The sequence below is a fragment of the Erythrolamprus reginae genome, chromosome Z (assembly GCF_031021105.1).
Source record: "Erythrolamprus reginae isolate rEryReg1 chromosome Z, rEryReg1.hap1, whole genome shotgun sequence".
In the NCBI taxonomy this organism is placed as follows: domain Eukaryota; kingdom Metazoa; phylum Chordata; class Lepidosauria; order Squamata; family Dipsadidae; genus Erythrolamprus; species Erythrolamprus reginae.
Window position 1 is genome coordinate 18,912,419 of NC_091963.1, and position 21,936 is coordinate 18,934,354.

Below are 21,936 nucleotides of genomic sequence, written 5' to 3' on the forward strand. Positions count from 1 at the left end.
ATAGTATAGCATGCTCTCCTGGGGGGTTCCACATTACCTTGTGTTGAAACATCTTTATTATTTGATATTAAATTTCCAAGTCTAAATTAAATGAGCCGGGGTGGCGTAGCAGGTAGAGTGCTGTACTACAGGCCACTGAAGCTGACTGTAGATTTGTAGGTCAGCGGTACAAATCTCAAAACCAGCTCAAGGTTGACTCAGCCTTCCAGCCTTCCGAGGTGGGTAAAATGAGGACCCGGATTGTGGGGGCAATATGCTGGCTCTGTTAAAAAGTGCTATTGCTAACATGTTGTAAGCCGCCCTGAGTCTATGGAGAAGGGCGGCATAAAAATCGAATAAATAAATTGTTAACTATGGAGCATAAAGCTACTAAAGAAGTTTGCAAAAACCAACCTTGTCACTCATTATGCATGCAGATTGGTGAGCCTCCAACCCAATAATTCTTAAGTTCTTAATGCTCCAAATGGATTATGTACATTATTATTATTATTATTATTAATAATAATAATAATAATAATAATAATAATAATAATAATAATTCTATGCTGCCCTTCTCGAGGCGACTCAGGGCAGCATACAACATTAAATACAACAATATGTAATAAATCTCAATAACTATAAAAGATTATGGAAATTTACTAAAAAAAATTTAAAAAAACCCATGTACAATCTCATATTTTTCCAATCCAATCATATCTAGTATCGGATGGAGACAATCTCATCACTCATGGCCCTCATGCCCACAAGCAGAGGTAGATTTTCAAAGCTTTATGAAAGTCTAGGAGGGAGGGGCGGTACATATCTCAGGAGGAAGTTCGTTCCAGAGGGCCGGGGCCACCACAGAGAAGGCTCTTCCCATAGGCCCCGCGAGCCGACATTGTCTGTGACTTCAGAACAAGTAATCCTCATTTAGCGACTAGAATTGGGAACATTAGCTATGTCATTAAGCAAAGCGGTCACTAAGTGGGAAATTGTGTGACTGTAACCATGCTTTTCTTTTCTCCAGTCCCGCACTTTTTGGAATATTCATCCGGAAACTGGAACGGCTGCTAGACTAATCAGTTCCATACCTTCGGCTTCTTTCCCTCCTAATCTCTCTCCTGCTGTTCCGAATGCTCCCTCTGGTGCTGGAATAATTAGCAAAAAGGAAATTAATTCATTGGAGGGGAAGAGATTACAAGCACACAATAGGGAAAAACGTATCAGGAATACAGGAATGACACCAGCAGCCCCCACTATGAACCACATGCAAATAGCCCAGTGCATTCTCCATTGTGTGCCTGATTACTCTTTTATAATCCCTTTCTCTCCAATCTGTTCCCTCTGCAGGGAGGGAGGAATAGGACAGCACAGGAGAGATTGCCTGTAGAGATTTTTTTCCCTCTCCCAACCCCATTTTTGTAAGCAAAACCTATGTTTCAATGTGTATTTCCTATTGCATGTCTGCTTACTGTTTTGTAATGCCTTCCTCTCTTATCTTTCCACTCAGCAAGGGAGGGGAGTAAGTAAAAACAGCAACAGGTTGGCAAACTGTAATGGCAAACATATGATTGAAGTTCCAGTGGGGACATGAAAGGAGCCCCAAACTGGGCTTCCACTGGGTAGTTGTAATTAATCTTTTCAACCTGGCAGGTCTTGGTACTTACAACATGGCAACCTTATTACCAACTGTACAGGATAATGGATACCAATTATAATGGCACTGCGACTAAGGGTGTTGAAAAATTCATAATGCGTACCTTGGTCATAAAACTATTTTTAGGACTGTTGTAACTTCAAACGGCTGCTGAACAAGGCAGTAATTAAGTAAGAACTACCAATAACAATTTATTTTGTTCAGCTATTACCTAATTTTGTTTTAGTTCTTTCTATCTCTTTTAGTGCCACTGAACCTATTCACATTTCTTTCATTTAATCATTTTTCTAATAGTTCTTCAAGGGTTTGAACCAAAAGTCTTTCTCTGCAATTGTCCCTTAATTCTTTCAAATACTGTATAAAAATTTACCACTTATGATATGGATATTTGCATTCTTGCAGATAGCTGGACATTTGCATTCTTGAAGTCCAGCTTTCTGCAAGGAGTATAAATCCTTCCATTCCACACCATCCAATCACAGTTGAAGATGCTTCTTGAACAAGAAGTGAAATGTCTTCAACTAAAAATCAGAAAGTCCAGCTGCCTCTTGAAAAAAGCACATTTAGGACAACCATGACGTGAATGCTGAAAATCTCCATAATCAGACCATTTACTAGTTAACAATCCATTATACATGTTCAACCTGGCTATGTTGGAGCACATTAAGAGGCGAATTTCACAATTTAAAAGTAGTTTCAATTCTCTAGTATTCCTAGCATAGGAATTTAGCAGCATGAAAGAAACAAGAATCAAGATTGCACTCCACAGTATAATTCATTTAAATAAAAACGGAGGAATTACTTCTTTTGATGACATAGGAATAAACTACAGGACTGTGGAACTGATCAAAAATGTAAATTTCTAAGTATTTCTTTCAAATCAATTTCTGTTACTGCCACTATTACTACTTCATCTTCCATCAAATTAAGCTATTCATTTTTATTATGTCTCACTACTGATGATAGTTATAACCTTCTGGAGTTTCATGAACAATTTAAAACTTTCATCGTATACAAATTAATAATACTAGTCATGCTAAGAATATAACAATATTATGACACTAGAATAATGAGGGCAGGGAAAGAAAAGTCAACACAATAATCTTTAAAGAGGCATTGGAATACATTGGAAGTTATCGTAAGTTCTAAGCTATGCTAATTTATTTGCTCGGACTGATATGAGCTTTATTTTGTCTCCACCTAGAGTGAGAATAATTTTATAGACACAGAGCCCTATCTAATTGCCTACATAAGGCTAAACAATGTGCTGATGCTATAAGATCTTTTCTTCAAATAGAAATGTTCTGACCCCAAGTGGCGCAACTAAATATATAAACCACACCAGAGAAATTCACAATGCAGTAGTGAGAATTCTTGCATCAGCACTGGAGATGTTTAGGGAAATGGTGGGCTTGTGGACCCCAGCAGACCCAACACTTGGCCACAGGAGCTGAAATCACAACTGCCAACTTTATTTGTGATATTTATTGGACTTCTGCTGCCAAATCACAATGCTGAGCAGAATATATATGTATTGTTGATAGTACAATATATTTTCTACAAATAGTCCTAAACTTATAACAGTTATTTATTTATTAACCTGACCTGGATTGATGAATTAGAACTGGTGAATTATAGAACTGATTAATTTTTAGTCTAATTGATAATTAGCTATATTAATTATTTTAGTCTAATTAATAATTGGCTATATTAACTATTCTAATTTTTTATTCTTTTTAAAATGTTTTTATTGTTCTATTTTTAAAATAATTTATTGTGGGGTAATTTTAGAGATGGATGTCAGGGATTGGATGGAAAGTACGTATGAGATGAATGGGTTTGATGTTATGAATGATGGGATAGCTTGCCTGGCAGTGTAGAAGCGGAAGGGATGGGGGAGCCCATCTTTGGGGTGACAGAGGGCCAGAATATTCCGGTCCTGCTGGGAAGAGGCAGATATGGCGGGAGCCATGGGGTAGGCAGCTCTCGGGGAATGAGAGCCTGCTCTTTGAAAGCAGTTCCTTGTTCCGGCCCTATGAGCTCAGCCCGGGGTGCTGGTGACAAGCGAAATCCGGACCCTGAGCTTAGGCTATTGCTACTCAATGCCGGGTCGGTTGTAAATAAAGCTCTCCTCATCCAGGAAATGATCCTGGAGGAGAAGGCCAACCTGGTATATGTGACTGAGACCTGGCTGGGCCCGGAGGGAGGAGTTCGTCTCTCGGAAATATGCCCAGCTGGGTTTCAGGTATGGCACCAGCCAGGACCCCAGGGAAGGGGGGAAGGAGTAGCTATTATAGCCAAGGAGACTTTTAGCCTACGTAGACTCGCTGCTCCTGAGATTGCGGGTTGTGAGTCCCTCTTTATGAAGTTGGACCTAGGGGTTCAAGTGGGCTTGTTGGTCATGTACCTGCCTCCCAGCTCCATGTCAACAACCCTGCTGTGCTGCTCGAAGAAATAGTCAGGCTGGCTGTAGAGTTCCCCGGACTTATAGTCTTGGGGGACTTTAATTTGCTGCCGCTTGGTGAATCCTCTGGGTTAGCACAGGAGTTCATGGCCACCATGGCAGCCATGGACCTGACCCAAGTAGTTCAGGGTCCGACTCACGAGGGGGACATGCACCTGACATGATATTTCTCTCAGAGCAGCTGAGTGATGGCCTGAGATTGTCTTAGATGTTCTGCCCTTGTCATGGTCAGACCATTTTCTGCTATGGCTCGACTTCAAGGCTTCAATCCTTCCCCACAGGGACGCGGAACAGATTAGGTGGTTCCACCCCAGACGCCTGATGGACCCAGAGGCTTTCAAAGGGCGCTTGGGGTTTTACCGGATTCACTCATACACAGTTCGGCAGAGTCCCTCGCTGTGGCCTGGAACAAGGCTGCGACAGAGGCTCTTGACCGGATTGCGCCATTGCGACCTCTCTATGGCACTAGACCCTGGAGAGCTTCTTGGTTTACCAAGGAACTCCGGATGTTGAAACACCAGAAGAGACATCTAGAGAAGCGGTGGTAAATCTGAGTCTGATCGAACACTTGTAAGAGCTCATATTAAGACTTACAAAGTGGCGCTCAAGGCGGCAAGATGCGCGTATCATGCCGCCTTGATTGCATCAGCGGAATCCCGCCCGGTCACCCTGTTTAGGGTGATCTGCTCCCTTCTAAATCGGGTGTGTGTGTGTGAGGAGCCCTTGCAGGTTATCACCGAGGATTTTAACGAGTTTTTCGCTGATGAAATCGTTCAGATTCAGACAGACCTTGACTCCAATTGGAACGCAGTATCGGCTGACAACGAGTCAGTCGAGGTGGCAGGGGTCCATTTTTGTCCATCTGTCTGGGAGGAGTTTGACCAGGTGACACCCAATGAAGTGGACAAGGCCATTGGAGCTGTGAGTTCTGCCACCTGTTTGCTGGATCCAAAAAACCTTCCTTATGGCTTCTCCTTCACTGCTATTCTCCAGGAGATCCTTGAAAGGGTGCCCTTCTCCCGAGTAGCACTGACGTTTGCCCTGCACTGACTCGGCTTCCCTGCCTACTTCTTTGGATTTCCTATGAAGTCCACCTTAATGGTTGATTTTCTGGTACAGACTTAAGAGAGCAGATTACTCTTCATTTCATAAGCGGTGTTAAAGGAAAGAGAAAAACTGTATTTTACTGGCTAGAAGTTGAATATAATTTTCATAGTTTTTTCTGAGAGCCTAGGACAGTGATGGCAAACTTTTTTTTCCTCAGGTACTGAAAGTGTGTGTGTGTGTGCACTATCGTGCATGTGCAAGTGCCCACAGCCATAATTCAATTTATTATTTATTTATTTATTAGATTTGTATGCCGGTCCTCTCCGCAGACTCGGGGCGGCTAACAAACAGTAAAAAAGACAGTATAAACAAATCTAATATTAAAAGTAATTTTAAAAACCCCAATTTAAGAAAAACCAATCATACATACAGATATACCATACATAAATTTTATAAGCCTAGGGGGAAGGGAATATCTCAATTCCCCCATGCCTGACGACAGAGGTGGGTTTAGAGGAGCTTACGAAAGGCAAGGAGTGTGGGGGCAACTCTGATATCTGGGGGGGAGTTGGTTCCAGACCAATGCTTGGGAATGGCAAAAATGGCCTCTCCCGCCCCCCACCTCCGCCCGAGGCCCTCTGGAGGCCTAAAACAGCCCATTTCCCAATCTCTGGTGAGCCCATTTTTTTGCCCTGTCCAGACTCCAGAGGCTTCCAGAGGGTATTTTTGTCCTCCCCCAACCCCCTGGAGACTTTCTGGAAGCTGAAAATGCCCTCCCAAAACCTCCAGGTGAGCCAAACATCAGCTGACCAGCACACACATGCACATTGGAGCTGAGTTAGGGTAACGGCTCACGTGCCAACAGATATGGCTCCGCGTGCCACCTGCGGCATCCTTGCCATAGGTTCATCATCACTGGTCTAGAACATAGAATAGAATAGAATTTTATTGGCCAAGTGTGATTGGACACACAAGGAATTTGTCTTGGTGCATATGCTCTCAACGTACATAACATAAAATATACATTTGTCAAGAATCATGTGGTACAACACTTAATGATTGTCATAGGGGTCAAATAAGCAATGAAGAAGCAATATTAATAAAAATATTAGGATATACGCAACAAGTTATAGTCATACAGTCAACATGGGAGGAAATGGGTGATGGGAATGATGAGAAAAACTAGTAGAATAGAAGTGCAGATTTAGTAGAAAGTCTGACAGTGTTGAGGGAATTATTTGTTTAGTAGAGTAATGGCGTTCGGGAAAAAACTGTTCTTGTGTCTAGTTGTCTTGGTGTGCAGTGCTCTGTAGCGACGTTTTGAGGGTAGGAGTTGAAACAATTTGTGTCCAGGATGTGAGGGGTCAGTAAATATTTTACCCGCCCTCTTTTTGACTCGTGCAGTATACAGGTCCTCAATGGAAGGCAGATTGGCAGCAATTGTTTTTTCTGCAATTCTGATTATCCTCTGAAGTCTGTGTCGGTCCTGTTGGGTTGCAGCACCAAACCAGACAGTTATAGAGGTGCAGATGACAGACTCAATGATTCCTCTATAGAACTGAATCAGCAGCTCCTTGGGCAGTTTGAGCTTCCTGAGCTGGCGCAGAAAGAACATTCTTTGTTGTGCTTTTTTGATGATGTTTTTGATGTTAGGTGACCATTTTAGGTCTTGAGATATGATAGAACCTAGAAATTTGAAGGTCTCTATTGTTGATACTGTGTTGTCTAGTATTGTGAGAGGTGGAAGGGTGGACAGGCAAGGCGATCTAAGGAGGACCAAGATCCCCTGCTTTTCCCTCAAATATTTTCTTTCAAGGATAATGGTTTTGAAGATTTTTTTCTTTATTTAGTTCTCTTTCAGCCTTAATATTAAGAATGGCCGGAAGCCACAAGCCCCCAAATTTCAGCCATTGTCATTGGCGTGGAGATTACGGTTGTAAGAAAATAAAGCTTAGAACTCACATGATAAACCTCAAATAAAGGGGCAACTCAACACATGACTATCAATATTTCTTGCACATTTTTTTTAAAGTGGTTGCAATTTATTGCATACAACCATTTGTGGGAGTTAAAAATAGTGCATCAGCCTAAAAGTAAGTGAATCCTCTCCTCTTGATTACATCAAGTTGCACTTTAAAGCGAACACTATTAATTTCCTGGGAAGGCAAAAGCGCAGACTAATAAATGATCATGGTTCAACTCTGCTGATCAATGAATCTAGAAGTGTGTCTGTATTTTCCTTTTTAAGATACAGCACTCAAGAGAAATGATAGCAGTCTTCAACCTCAACCTAAATTTGTTTTGGCGAGACACTCAACCAACACAAGGATGAAACATCCTTACTGCAGAAATGTGTTCCCAAACACTTATGAGTAATTCTTGCCTGTTCTTAGAATAAAATATTTGCAATAGGAAAGACCGGGCTCCAGTTTTATTTCCTCACTTTTCTGTAGGAAATAGGAAGGAATAGATGTAAAAATAGATATACAGTGGTACCTCATCATACGAACTTAATTGGTTCCAGGAGGAGGTTCATAAGGTGAAAAGTTCGTAAGATGAAACAATGTTTCCCATAGGAATCAATGTAAAAGCAAATAATGCATGCAAATCCTTCAGGAAAATCCCAAACTTTAGAAGGGAGGCGAACAGAGGGCAGGGAGGAGCAGCTAAAGGGGGCGGGTGGAAGAAGCAAAGCTAGGCTAAAGGGTGAGTGGGAAGGAAGAAAGGCAAGGGGGGGCTCCCCCCCTTTTCTTTTTTCAAAAGACACAGTTTCAGTGCCTTTGCAAGCATGCAAAATCTTTACTCCTCCAAGCTGCCCCTCCCTTTTCTTTCTTAAAAAGACACTGTTTCAGTGCTTTTGCAAGCATGCAAAATCTTTACTCCTCCAAGCTGCCCCTCCCTTTTCTTTCTTCAAAAAAGGGGGGAAAATAAACCCCTTCATCCCAGCAGCAGCTGCTTGGGTTCGTAAGGTGAAAATAGTTTGGAAGAAGAGGCAAAAAAATCTTAAACACCGGGTTCGTATCTTGAAAAGTTCGTTAGAAGAGGCGTTCGTAAGATGAGGTATCACTGTATTAAATCATGGAAAGCTTTGAGATGTCTACCTTTGTAAAAAAAAAAAAACATAACAAGAAGAAGCTGAAAATTGTACTATTGAATTCTCTTGGAAGAATTTTACAGTACAGTGTTCCCTCGATTTTCGCGAGGGATGCGTTCCGAGACCACCCGCGAAAGTCGAATTTCCGCAAAGTAGAGATGTGGAAGTAAATACACCATTTTTGGCTATGGACAGTATCACAAACCACCCCTTAACACTTTAAACCCCTAAATTACCATTTCCCATTCCCTTAACAACCATTTACTCATCATTATTACTGGTACTCACCGTTGAATAAGACACTTAGTGATCCTGATATTTATAAACATAATTATTTATTAACAATAATTATTTTTTTTGTTATTTATTTTTAAAAATTATTAGTTTGGTGATGACGTATGATGTCATCGGGCAGGAAAAACCGTGGTATAGAAAAAAAACCACGAAGTATTTTTTAATTAATATTTTTTGAAAAACCATGGTATAGGCTATTCGTGAAGTTTGAACCCGTGAAAATTGAGGGAACACTGTACTTGGAAATTAAATGAAAACAAAGGATGGTAGCACATGCACCTAAACTGTATTGGGTTACCATTATTAACTTAAAACAATTAACTCAAGGCACAAATGACCAGGCTCAAATTAATCTTCTTGTGAGAAGACCTAGGTCTCTGGAGAAGGCCCCGATGTTAGGAAGGGTAGAAGGAAAGAGGAGGACAACTAACTCAAGATGGATAGACTCAGTTTCAATGAAGTTGGGTACAGTATTGGAAGACCATGCTAGTGAAGGATTATCATGGAGAAAAAATATCTTTATGGTTGCCAACAGCTAACAATGACTTGATTGCACATAATCATCACTCCAGATCAGGAATTGTGTTGTAGCTAGATTGTGGGTTTGTTTGTTTGTTTAAATCTTGATTAGTGTTTTCTTTTTAACCAAAGAACTGTCAGTTTCAGTCTTCACTCATTAATGACTTGAATGAGATAGCTTGAGGGATGAACTGTTTATAAAATGAAAGATATGCCCCCGTTCAACATTTATGGATTTTGTTGTTGCTGTTTTTAAGCAATAGTTGTGTGATATAAGATTGAAGCACACTCAAGGATTTCATTTTTCAAGCAGTTTTGAAGAAGTCCTGTCATTTCCAAGTATTTGCTACTTGACATGGGAGAGAAGCCAATATTGTTGTCGCTAACCACTTTACTTCGATGCCAAAAAGTAATGAGAACATGGGGAGAAGATTAGTTTCGCTGATAGTCTTAACAACACAGCATGAAAATGTTTCAAAAATACTCGGTTCTGTTCTTGTTTCTGGCTTTCCATCTATTCCACCCTACAGATAGCAAGCTAAACAAGATTTTTTAAAGATAAAAATATATATACTGTAGCTTATACAGTGCATAGCATGGTATTGAAAAATATATACAAAACATAATAATTGACTAATGATATACCAACCAAATACTGCTAAGCTCTTAATTGCATAGATAATTTATATACAATGATTTGTGATTCACTTAGTATAGCAGGCTATCATATTTTTGGATTTTGTTTTTTATAAAATTTATTACAGATTGGAATTAAGTATGTAACAAATAATGGAATCAGCTCCCCCCAGAGATTTGTACTGTCCCCACCTTCCTTGCCTCCCGTAAGAGTTTGAAGACGTACTTGTGCCAATAGGCCTGGGGACACTAGTTATCAGCCCCTGCCTATGAATGAATGTAAGTTGAATGTATGCTGGCGGATTGGAAATCACTTTTAAATTAAATTGGGGTTTTAGACTGTTTGTTTTTAGTTACTATTGGATTTCAGAATTGTATTGTTTTTTTACATGTTGTAAGCTGCCCCGAGTCTTTGGAGAGGGGGAGATATAAGTCCAATTACTACTTCTTCTTCTTCTTCTACTACTACTACTAATAATAATAATAATAATAATAATGACAGCAACAACAATAACAATATTTTAAGAAATGTAATGGCTCTTATCTCACAATAGAATGTGATTCTGGGTTAATCAGTTTTTACTTTTGTTTGTTTTTGTGCCTTCAAGTCATTGTTATTCACGGCAACTGCCTGGACTAGTTCCTGCAGTTTTATCGGCAAGATTTCAGAAATGGTTTGCCATTGTAAGGCACACGGCTGTAAAGTACTATGAAATAGTATACATTAGTCTGCTAAGAATGATTGGCCAAAGATCATCCCGATGGCTTTGTGCCCAAGATGGCAATAATATTCACAGTGTGACGCCTTAACCACTGCACCTAACTGGCTCTCTGTGTTAATCAGTTACAAAACAGTAATAGATAAACTGGGGACTTTGCCTATTTAATTACATCAAGAATACTAATCAATAGCCCTCTTCCCAATCAAAAATTTTGAATGACAGCAGATGTGTGAAGAATATTTGAAGAACTTTGTAATTGCGTGAAGAACTTTGCAATTCAATTAAATGACAATAATTCATGCAACGTCTCTTACCATAAAAATGCGTAAGATGTATAAAATAGTAGAATATTCATATCTCAGTCAAAATTAGAAAGATGTTAAATTAATTCTAAATTCATTGGGCCTTAAACTTTGGAAAATTTAGCTCCTACATCAGCAGATGCTTAAAATGATTACCTTGACATGACAACAATGAAATTAGAGGAAAATGAATGAAGCACTGTATACAAAACACAGATAGCAAATAGCTGTCCTATTTATGAAACAATGATTTAAGTAATACCACTGACTGTCTTGCATTGGAAAATAAGAAAATACAGCATGACTTTACAACATTCTTTCTCCACAGGATTTTATGGCTCAGATATTTCGGGTATTTCTTTTAAAAATACCTCATTTTGTAAGAGCAACAACGATGTTGAAGTATTTCCCCACTGAGCTTTGAATATTATACTTTTTGAAACTAGACCAATATTATTTTAGACCTTGAACAATTAGTTAATGCTGGAAACACAGTATGAGCCAATAGCCCCTTGATTTAAAAAAAGCCACCACCATCATCATTAATGAGACATATGACCACCAAAGTGAAAAGACTAAAAAGACTCAAGATAGTCAGTAAAAATGAGTCCTCAAAAACAGGGGTGGGTTCTGGTTTTCTTTGCTGCCAGTTTTCTCAGGGACGTGTCATGGGACGTGCACATGTGTAGTACTTAAAAAACACTTATGTGCATGTGCAGAAGCTAAAAGCAAGATGGTGGCATCTACTGTAGTGCTGGGAGAACCAGCTTGGGGACGTGGCGGGCCTGCCGGTTCTAGTGGCCAGGCCGCCAAATTACTATTGGTTCTATACTGTAATTTTAGTTACACCTCATCAATCAACATGATTCACAAAACATAAAATTTGGATTTTTAGTGCCATTTTAAAATAGAAGAGGAATAGAACAGAGCGTGGATTTCAAGTGGTTTTTGCTGGATAACTGTCCCCTCTAAAAATACATAGATTAAACGATTTTTCGTTAAAGAAGAATGGTTATCCTTGGCTCCTAATTTCTACATAATCTTAAAATGGCTCAGAGAAGTATAAACTATGAACAACATTATGGTTCAATTTTTCAGTACTAGGCTTTTGTCCAATTGTAGATTAGAGATGGTTACTTACCATCAGTTTGAGATTTACTAAGGAATATTGTGCTGGCTCGTGGATGGTCTGAGGGGTTGAATTCCATGTTTGGATCTTGGGGGGAAAAAGTAAGAAAAAAATGGAATGTTAGGAGTAAATTCAGTGTTTCATTGTACAACTAATACTAATCCATTTTAAAGAGACAAATTAATTAATTAATTAATTAGTTTGTGTGTTTGTTTGTTGGATTTATATGCCACCCCTCTCTGAAGATCTGGGGCGGCTCACAACATATAGGAAAAAAACCAAAAGAAATGTTCTAAATCCAATTTTAAGGTTAATCACTCCAATTCAAACACTCAAACATACATTACATTTAGCAGCCATCAAATGCCTTCCTAGACCCCAAATTATGGCTTTGTACCCTCCATTCTCCAAGTTATTCCCTTTAAAGCAAAAAATGCTAATCAATTAGTTACACAGACTCCTGTTAGAGTCTGCTGAAAAATTGCCCACTCCTTCATAGAAAAAAATTGCATAAAATAAAATACACATACCAGTATATAGATTATATTATAAAACAAATACACAAATATAGATTATATTATAAAACAAACAAACAATAACACAGTATGATGAAATGCAATTATAAAAATATTAAAGAATACCAGCTAGTATATGTGGTTCTTTCTTAATCCCTTATATCAATTACTGTCTAGCTCCCAAGGAACTGTTCTGGAAGGTATCTGATAGGGAGTTAACCTGAGATACAGGACCAATGGGAAGCTGTTCAACCTGCGAGGACACCAGACTGTCACCAAGATGAAGGAGAGACCGTGCTACGTGATCTCCTCTTTGCTGACGACTGTGCTCTGAATGCTGGATCAGAACAGGAAATGCAAACCAGTGTGGATAATTTTGCATCAGCATGCGACAACTTTGGTCTCCTTATCAACATAAAGAAAACCGAAGTGATGCACCAGCCAGCTCCAAAAGCCGAACACCAAGAGCTCGCCATCACAGTAAAGGGACACAAGCAGTGGACCAGTTTACATACCCTGGTAGCATCCTCTCCCGTGCAGTGACAATTGACACTGAGGTCAACTGCAGAATCACCGAGGCAAGCTTTGCATTTTTGGCAGACTAATGACCAATGTGTGGAACTGATGTGGAATAAGCCTTGCTACAAAGCTCAAAGTCTACCGAGTAGTGGTGCTAACTACCCTATTGTATGCAAGTGAGTCTTGGACTATATATACGAGACATGCTAGGCAATTGGACCACTTCCACATGACCTGCCTCTATAGAATTCTGAGGATCCGGTGGCAGGATAAGGTGCCTGACATTGAAGTCCTCTCCAGGGCAGGCCTGCCATCAATTCCCACCCTGCTGATGAAAGCCCAGACACGCTGGGCAGGCCATGTTGTTAGGATGCCAGACCAGGGGTAGGCAAAGTTGGCTCTTCTATGACATGTGGACTTCAACTCCCAGAATTCCTGAGCTAGCATGATTGGCTCAGGAATTCTGGGAGTTGAAGTCCTCATGTTATAGAAGAGCCAACTTTGCCTATCCCTGTGCCAGACCATTGCAGCTCCTCTATGGTGAGCTGTCTAAAGGAAAGCGATTGCACGGGGTACAAAGGAAGTGATACAAAGACATGTTGAAAGCCTCCTTGAAGTCCCTCAATATCGATATCATCTCCTGGGAAATCCTGGCACAAGATCGTGGTGCATGCTGATCCACCAAGGCTTTGAGGCCAGAAGAATATTCATAGCAGAAGAGAAGCCAGCACTCTGCAAAGCCAGAACTGCAAATGCTGCAACAGTGGTGCCCACATCAGCCCAACATGTGGCAAAACATTTCGTGCCCGTATAGGCCTTACCAGCCACCTGCGGACACATCCTGTACAACCCACAACCCATCCTCTTCGAACACGTTGGACGAACATCATCATCATCATATCAATTACAATAAATTTTAATTAAGTTACAAATTTCAATTGAAGAGTAGGAAAAAGAAAAGTTATTTTTCCCATCCAAGTTCAAGACCTCCTGAAGTCTATTCCTGGATAGACTAAGAGGCTAAGAGTCTCTGATTTACAACAAGGCTGTATTTCGGATATACAGTAATTGTTCCCTGTAATAATTATGTGCCTCTGCTTTCACAGATTTATCCTAATGTGGAAACTATTGACATCACTTTCTGCCAGTTTATAAAGATTTAATTTTATGAGATTGAATTAATGGTTGGCAAGATCTGATAAAGGGAGCCGACATAACACAATTAAGAATGCTGGATAAGGAAACCATGAATTCAAACCACAAATGAATTATATAGCTGGTTGGAACACCTTAATGTCTGTAAAAAAAAGGAAGAGAAGAGATATTCTTTACACCAAACTTCTTGAAGAAAAGACAAACATACTAGAATAAACTTGCAAAAGGATCTCCCCATACTTGCCTGTTATGTGTAAAAATAACAAACTCTTAGAAATGCTTTTTTAAGGCTTTTTAAAAAATCAAATAAATGGGCCCTCAAATTAGGAAATCTCTGATCTTTATGCAAGACAGTTCCATTGCTACTACTAACAGGAGGAGGTCAAGAAAAAAATTGAATATCCCTTATTTTTCTCTTAGTTTCTACGCTTCTTCCTGCTCCTTATTCCTACCCTTTCCAAAATTCTAGAATTCTTTAAAGTCTTTGGTTTGATTCAGGAAGCAACTTGTACAAGGAGATGATCTGCCACAAGGGGGCCAATCGTTTCAGTGAAATTCGAAAGCAAAAACTATGGATACTTTTCTGTTTAAGCATCCAATTACAACAAAATGAAACCAGGGGGCTGTGATAGTCATCCTTAGCGCAGGCCCCTCCGATAGTCGGATGTGAGGAGTAGACAGAAAACAAGAAGGGGAGGAAAAATAGAGGAACAAAATCCTCTACGCTTCTCATTCTCATTTCATGATCCTGGAGAAACTGAATTTTGAATCTCTCCTATCTAAGTTTTGCTGCCGACTGGATTTTATTTATTTATTTTGTCCAATACACAATAAGGGTTTTAGTGGATATGTGTGTTTGCCCTAGAACAAGGACAGAAACACCAGCCTGAAGATGACGAGTGGGACTTCGTCGAAACGTCGCCAGAAATTTCCAAATTCTACATGGGAAGAAACCCGAATATACCAAGACCGTCATATATATATTTCTGGCATTAGAAAAGTTAAGAACCACTGACCTAGGATGTTATGTATCAGTGTAGTACAGAGGTTATTTATTTATTTATTTATTTATTTATTTATTTATTTATTTATTTAGTTAGTTAGTTAGTTAGTTAGTTAGTTAGTTAGTTAGTCAGTCCAATACACAATGAGGGTTTTAGTGGGTATATATCTATATACACATAGTAAAATACATGATGAAGGTTATAGAGGAGATACTCATAGTAAAATATATCTAAGAAATAATAGAAAAGAAGATATAGTAATAGAACCTGTGGGTTGTGACTCCTTTGGGGATCGAATAACCCTTTCACAGAGGTTGCCTAAGACCATCGGAAAACACATATGGTCTTAGGAACCAAGACACCAGTCCTCTATCCATCTCTAGGTGGGTCTACCCAAATGCAAATAGACTACTGCAAAAAATAATAATAATCTGTACCATGGAAATTTCTGAACATGTGCAAAAGCCGAATTTCTGGCACTGGGCATGCATCACCATCTTGTTTTCAGCATTTTTTTGCATTGTTTTAAAAATTCAGCATGCACATGCATGCGAGTTCAAAACACATACACGCCCATAACGTGTGGCCATTCAGCACAGGACGAAGTGAATCAGCAGTGAGGTAAGTTAAAACCTACCCCCAGGTTTCCTACTAATTTTATTATTTTATGGTTGGGGGGTCACCACAACATGAGGAACTGTATTAAAGGGTTGTGGCATTAGGAAGGTTGAGAACCACTGGGTAATAAATGTGAGGATCCATGCAATGTGGCCTTTTGCAATTGACAGATGGAAATTTCGCCAATGCACAGATTGCATTGGCAAACAGGTTTACAGGAGCAATTAAAGTGATAGTTTTATCCTAAGGGCCTATAAGGCTGACTTCTCCAATCAGAATCAATCTGTCTGACTGTCTAGGATAAACTGCAATGTCCAGGAGATTACAATGTACAGGAATCATTTGGGTAAGGAATACTTTGCCTCCTGAAAGCAGCATTTGTTAATGCCTTCTAGAAGTTATTTTAATGGAAAATTGTTTCTGAGGGCATTTGAGAACTCCTCTAGCCACATGGGTCAGAAGGTTGATTGAACTGCATATTGCTATTGTTTTTGGACTTTTTCTCAGTTGCTCATTTCTGCCTTTCTGTCCTTGCTATGTATGTACATCTATTTTATTTATTGTTACATTACTTTAACAATGTTTGTCACCAAGAATCAGCTTGACAAGATGGATGCAGTATAAATAGATAAATAAACCAAATAGAATCAACCCATCAAGTGGCTTATGGGCTGGTGTGTTGTTTTAATTGTTCTGTGTTTTAATTTTTCTACTAGTGGTGTTTTAATGTTTATATTATATGGTTTTGTTGCTGTAAGTCTTAGAGATTTGGAGTAGTTGGCAAAATACAAATGGGACAAATAAATTAAAAAAAAACCCTAAATAAATAAGAAATTCCTTTAGCTCATTAATACATAGGGAAACTCACAAAAACAATGAAGGCCTGGTATCCTAGCAACCAGCGGCTTCTGAGGAATTCTCTAGGCTTTCCTAGCTATGCAATACAAAATTTAATATTAGTTTCATTTAAAAAAGAATAAACCGTCTATCCATCTAGCTATTTGTCTACCTGTCTCACAAAATATATGGAAAGAGCTTTGAAAAATGACAGGAATACATATACTCATGTTTAGTAGAAACTTGCATTCAACTCCTGTAACCAATGCTACATTCTAAATCAGTAATGGCGAACCTTTTTTTTCCTCGGGTGCCGAAAGATCGTGCATGCGCGCTATCGTGCATACGCGAGTGCCCACATCCATAATTTAATGGGAAAAAACAGCTTCCCCTACTCTGGAGGCCGTAAATGGTCTGTTTCCCAACTTATGGCAGACCCAGTAGGCTTGTGTTTCACCCTCCCTAGGTTCCAAATGCTTCCTTGGAGGGGGGGAGGGTAAAAATGCCCTCCCCTATCCCTTCAGGAGGCTCTCTGGAAGCCAAAAACACCCTCCCAGAGCATCTGTGTGAGCCAAAAATCAGCTGGCTGGCACACACATGCCCAAGCTAAGCTAGGGCAACAGCTCACGTGTCAGCAGATATGGCTCTGCATGCCACCTGTGGCATCTGTGCCATAGGTCCGCCATCACTGTTTTAAATTTTGGGAACAGGATGAGTGTTTGGTAGCAGGGAAGTTCTTAGGATGTCAGGTATAAAAATCAGTTATATAATATTTATCTTTTTGCAATGAGAGCTAATTTTCTCTTAGTTGAGATCATTTTCTTGCTACAGCTACCATATTCCATAGCTCTTGTGCCACGATCCAACTTTTTAGTTCTATAGCCTTGCCATTATCCATCTCAGCAACTTTGGACTGATGTAGTTGCCTTAACTGACAATAATAAAGGTATCTAGGTAGTGTACCACTGTGTCATTCTGGGCAAAAGGAAGTACAGTATGCCGCCCCGAGTCTACGGAGAGGGGCGGCATACAAATCTAATAAATAAAAATAAAATAAAATAAAATCTTTTTAAAGACAATAATCTTTTTCTTTTTCCTTTTTGTTAGGAGATTTTAGAGACTGAACATGCAGGTCAGATAATAATCCTGCTAACTATAAATACTTTTAAGTTTAGCTTGACAGTTCATTTTATCGGTGAAACAACTCTGCATCCCTAACCTCAACTTAATATGCATGGCATGAAAAACCTGTTCCTATTATGCTTTATACTAGTAAGACTCCAAATCAATTTTTCCAGGTACCATACAGTATCCTGGATTTCTGCAGACCCGCCAATATTAGCTATAAATATATAATCTGCTGCTCAGTCTCCTTTGTGGCAATCAACAATCTATTCTTAAACTATATTTCCCAGGAGAAGTAAACAAAGTACTTCAACAATCGTAGCTATTAAACCTTAATATGTATCTTGTTACAGAACATTCCTGACTAAATAGAGCTGTCAAGATTTCCACTTGGGAGCTCTTTATAAAACATTTCTTCACTGAGTTGTCCTTCCTTAATGTCATTGTCAAAATCACATCTGTTTGTTTCTCTCTGCAATATCATCCATTCCACAGGTATTTATCCAGGAGGAGAGGACAATGAAAACACTCTTGTTCCCATCATCAAGACACAACTCTAACTATCAAAAATACATCAGTCTTAGCAAGATAGAAGCAAGATAGTTGTACTACACATCCTAACAGCGCAATACTGATCTAAATAGGGCTAAATAGTACTGAAACAAGATGGAGACCACATCACAGGGCCAGAAACTGGGCTTCTGCACTTGCTCAGAAGAAAATAATAATAATAATAAAAATTTAAGAAAAATAAATAAATACATTTTAAAAGCCAAAAACAAGATGGCGACTGTATGCACAGTGCCAGAAACTCAGTTTCTGCACATGCTCAGAATAAAAATAAAATAAAATAAATGACGGCTGTGCCCAAGGATCAGCACAACCAAAATGGTTCCATGACATCACCAACGGGTTGCTACCGATTCGGGCAAAGCACATGTTTAGACCATGTCTTCTAATCTTATTTTTAAAAATATTTTCCCTCAAAATGTTTACTGTTGAAGGAAGGAACTGGTTAATATTATTCTCCATACAAAAGTGACAAGGGCATGGAGATACTTAAGAAAGCAAACAACTTCACTACTGGTTTCCTTGAAAAAGAGTGAAAAGACCCAATCCTTTAAAAAAAAAAAAAAATCCTTACTTAACCTTGATTGATTACCTTTCTAACAACCTTGCATGCCAACATTTTGGGCTTTTCTCTCCAAAGATTTCCTAACCTTCATTTACAAAACAGACCAAATTGCATTTTGAATAGTATAGTAGTTTTCAAAACTGTATTTTGAATAGTACAGTATCCTGTTTCCCAGAAGGGCTAATCAAATACTCTGGGGGAAATAGCAAACACAAAAGGAAAACAATAGATCTTTTTTCTATTATTTCTCAACAATTCCCAAGTATTCTCCCCCTGATCCCCTAGCCATTACACAATTCGTTTTGTCATTCATGTAAAAATACTATTCCCTGCTCTGACTTTTAAATCAAGTATATTTCTTACAAATATACAAAATGTATAGATCTAATGTAAGTGGCCATTGTGGGACCAACTTTATATATTTAAGCTCATGTGCATGCATAGATAGATAAATCATTTAAATTACTTTCAACAAAAACAGTGAGAAAAAGAGAAATGAAAGTGGTACTTGACTTACCACCACAGTTGCGATATATATATATATATATATATATATATATATATATATATATATATATATATATATATATATATATATATATATATATATATGTTTTTCTTAAGTCGGATCACCCTGGTATATTTAAGGAACGTCACAGCTCCTTTTTGCCTCTAGGCCCAACCCAGGACCACTACAAGGCAGTTAATATATTTATAGCCGACAACTATATTCTGTATGTGAAATAGTAGCTGAAAACATTTTAACATATATATATATATATATATATATATATATATATATATATATATATATATTGCTAAATGAAACATTTGTTAAGTGATTTTTATGACTTTTCTTGCCACAGTTAAGTGAATTACTGTGCTTAAGTTGTTAAGTGAATCTGCCTTCTCCATTGACTCAGAAGATCACAAAAGGAGATCACATGAGCTCAGGACACTGCAACCAGTAGTGGGTTGCTACCAGTACGGTAGAGGATGGTGCCAGTAATGGGCAGTCAAAAATTTTACTGCCACACTGTGGGTGTGGCTTATTTTATGGGTGTGGCTTAATGGTCATGTGACTGGGTAGGAGTGACTTGTCGGCCATGTGAACAGGTGGGAGTGGCTTGAATGATCATCATTCAAGTGAAATGTTAAGTCCTCAACTTACAACCTTACCAGTGTCGTTCGCTGGAGTGACAATTTGCTTCGTGTTTCCCGCACTCTCCTTCCTGAGTCGCCTCCCCATCCCAGGCTGGGTAGCTAGGCAAACGGGTGCTGCCAGAAGCATAAATGCTGCCAGCATCGCTTCCACCCATGCCTTCTGCTTGAGGCTGGAGGGGAGATGGGCAGGAAAGAGGGAAGCTGGTCCGAGGCCAGGAAGGAAAAAAGCAAGGAGCGCAGACACAGCAGCAGGGGGAAAAAGGAGAGCCGAGCAGAGACCAGTAATCCAGGAAGTGACAGCTGCCAATCAGCTGGAGCTGCGCACGCATCTTCATTTCCGCCGGTGGAACTGCGTTCCACCCTGTCCTGCCTGCTGCCCACCCCTGGATGGCGCACCAGGAAGGAATGGTGCACAGTACGCACAGCTTCAGTTCTCTCGCGTGCGTGTCCATCCCAATATATTTTTGCTGCATGCACATGCGAAGCAAAACACCATGAGGGGACGCACTCATGCGTGAGATTTTTTTTGCTTCTGCGCATGCACAAAACCAAATAAATCCTCAAAATCTTGCGCGCGCACCCGTCCCCTCAAAGATTTCAGCGTGTTTTTGCTTCCTGTGCTTGCACAAAATCAAAAATACGTTGGGATGTATATGCGCACATGCAAGAGAACTGAAGCTGCATGCACAGTGCAGCGATAGTGGGGGTAATGGCAATCCGCCTCTGACTGCAACCATCATAAATATGTGTCAGTTGCCAAGCATTTGAAGTTTGATCACATGACCACACAGATGGTGAAACAGTCAACTGTGAAAAGCGATCATAAGGGACTTTTTTCGGTGCGGTTGCAACTTCAAGCTTTCACTAAATGAACTTATTTTATTTATTTATTTATTTAGATTTGTATGCCGCCCCTCTCCGCAGACTCGGGGCGGCTCACAACAAAGTGAAAAAAACAGTTTACAACAAATCTAAATTTCTACTAAAAACATTTTTTAAAAACCCCATTTTCTAAACACACATACATACACACATACCATTCATAAATTGTATATGCCCGGGGGAGATGTCTCAGTTCCCCCATGCCTGACGAACTGTTGTAATTTAAGGACCACCTGTAGAAAACCTTTCTCATTTCTAATTTCAGATATTATACTATGCAACTTTTATGTTTAGTGATACTTGAACACAAGTTTTGATTTTTACAGAAGTAATTAAAATAATTTCTTGGTAAAAGTGATATTGAGGGAGGGAAATGCCATGAAAATCGTATTTTCATTCTAAAAGAACGGGGATGTTAACTTCCCCATGGAACCAAGATCATCATGACAAACCATCCTAAGCGAACTAGAAATGCCAACTTTTCATGAATGTTTTCTTTAAAACATTTGTTCATGTAAAAATGAAGTGAAAAAACCCCACTCAATATTTCCATGGTAAAAATATGGTAAAAACATTAAGCTGGAATTTTAATATTAAAAATATTAAACTGGAATTTTGAGCTCCACCCTATAGAAAAATCTTAATATTCAGTTAACTTTTCAAAATAGGAAGGAACTAGCTTTATGGGCGTTGAACAGTCCAAAGATGACAAAGTGAAGTGAAAATCACATCATGTCATTCCTGAAGAATATACAAGCTAAATTAAATGACATTAAATTACTGGATATAAATTATGCTGCCCTCAGTTATTACCCATATCATTTCAGATTTTTTACATACATTCAAAGGGCAAATTAAACGGGCAGAATTATACAGGGACACACTAAAAAAGGGAAAGCCAAGAGAAAGGATTTGTTTTTTAAAAAAAAATATATTGAAATGTCAATCAGTATTACATAGTGACTATATTATTATTATTATTATTATTAATTAAATTTGTATGCCGCCCCTCTCCATAGACTCGGGGCGGCTCACAACAATAGTGGCAAAACAATGTAATACAAATCTAATAATTTAAACTAAAAACCCATAATTTAAAAACATGCACACAACACACCATACATAAACAATATAGGCCT

General features: G+C 39.0%; 1 protein-coding gene across 2 annotated transcripts in view; it reads right to left on the minus strand.

Annotated features, from left to right (window-relative positions):
- Positions 1–21,936, minus strand: part of CCNY (cyclin Y) — a 148,153-nt gene that overhangs the window by 36,712 nt on the left and 89,505 nt on the right. Inside the window, exons 2-3 of one of the 2 annotated variants that reach the window (XM_070730075.1) lie at positions 11,856–11,930; positions 1,071–1,127 (exon numbers count right to left, since the gene is read on the minus strand). In XM_070730075.1, coding sequence (XP_070586176.1) covers positions 1,071–1,127; positions 11,856–11,930 — 132 coding nt within the window. The remainder of the gene's footprint in view (positions 1–1,070; positions 1,128–11,855; positions 11,931–21,936) is intronic. The other variant, XM_070730076.1, reaches the window with a different exon arrangement.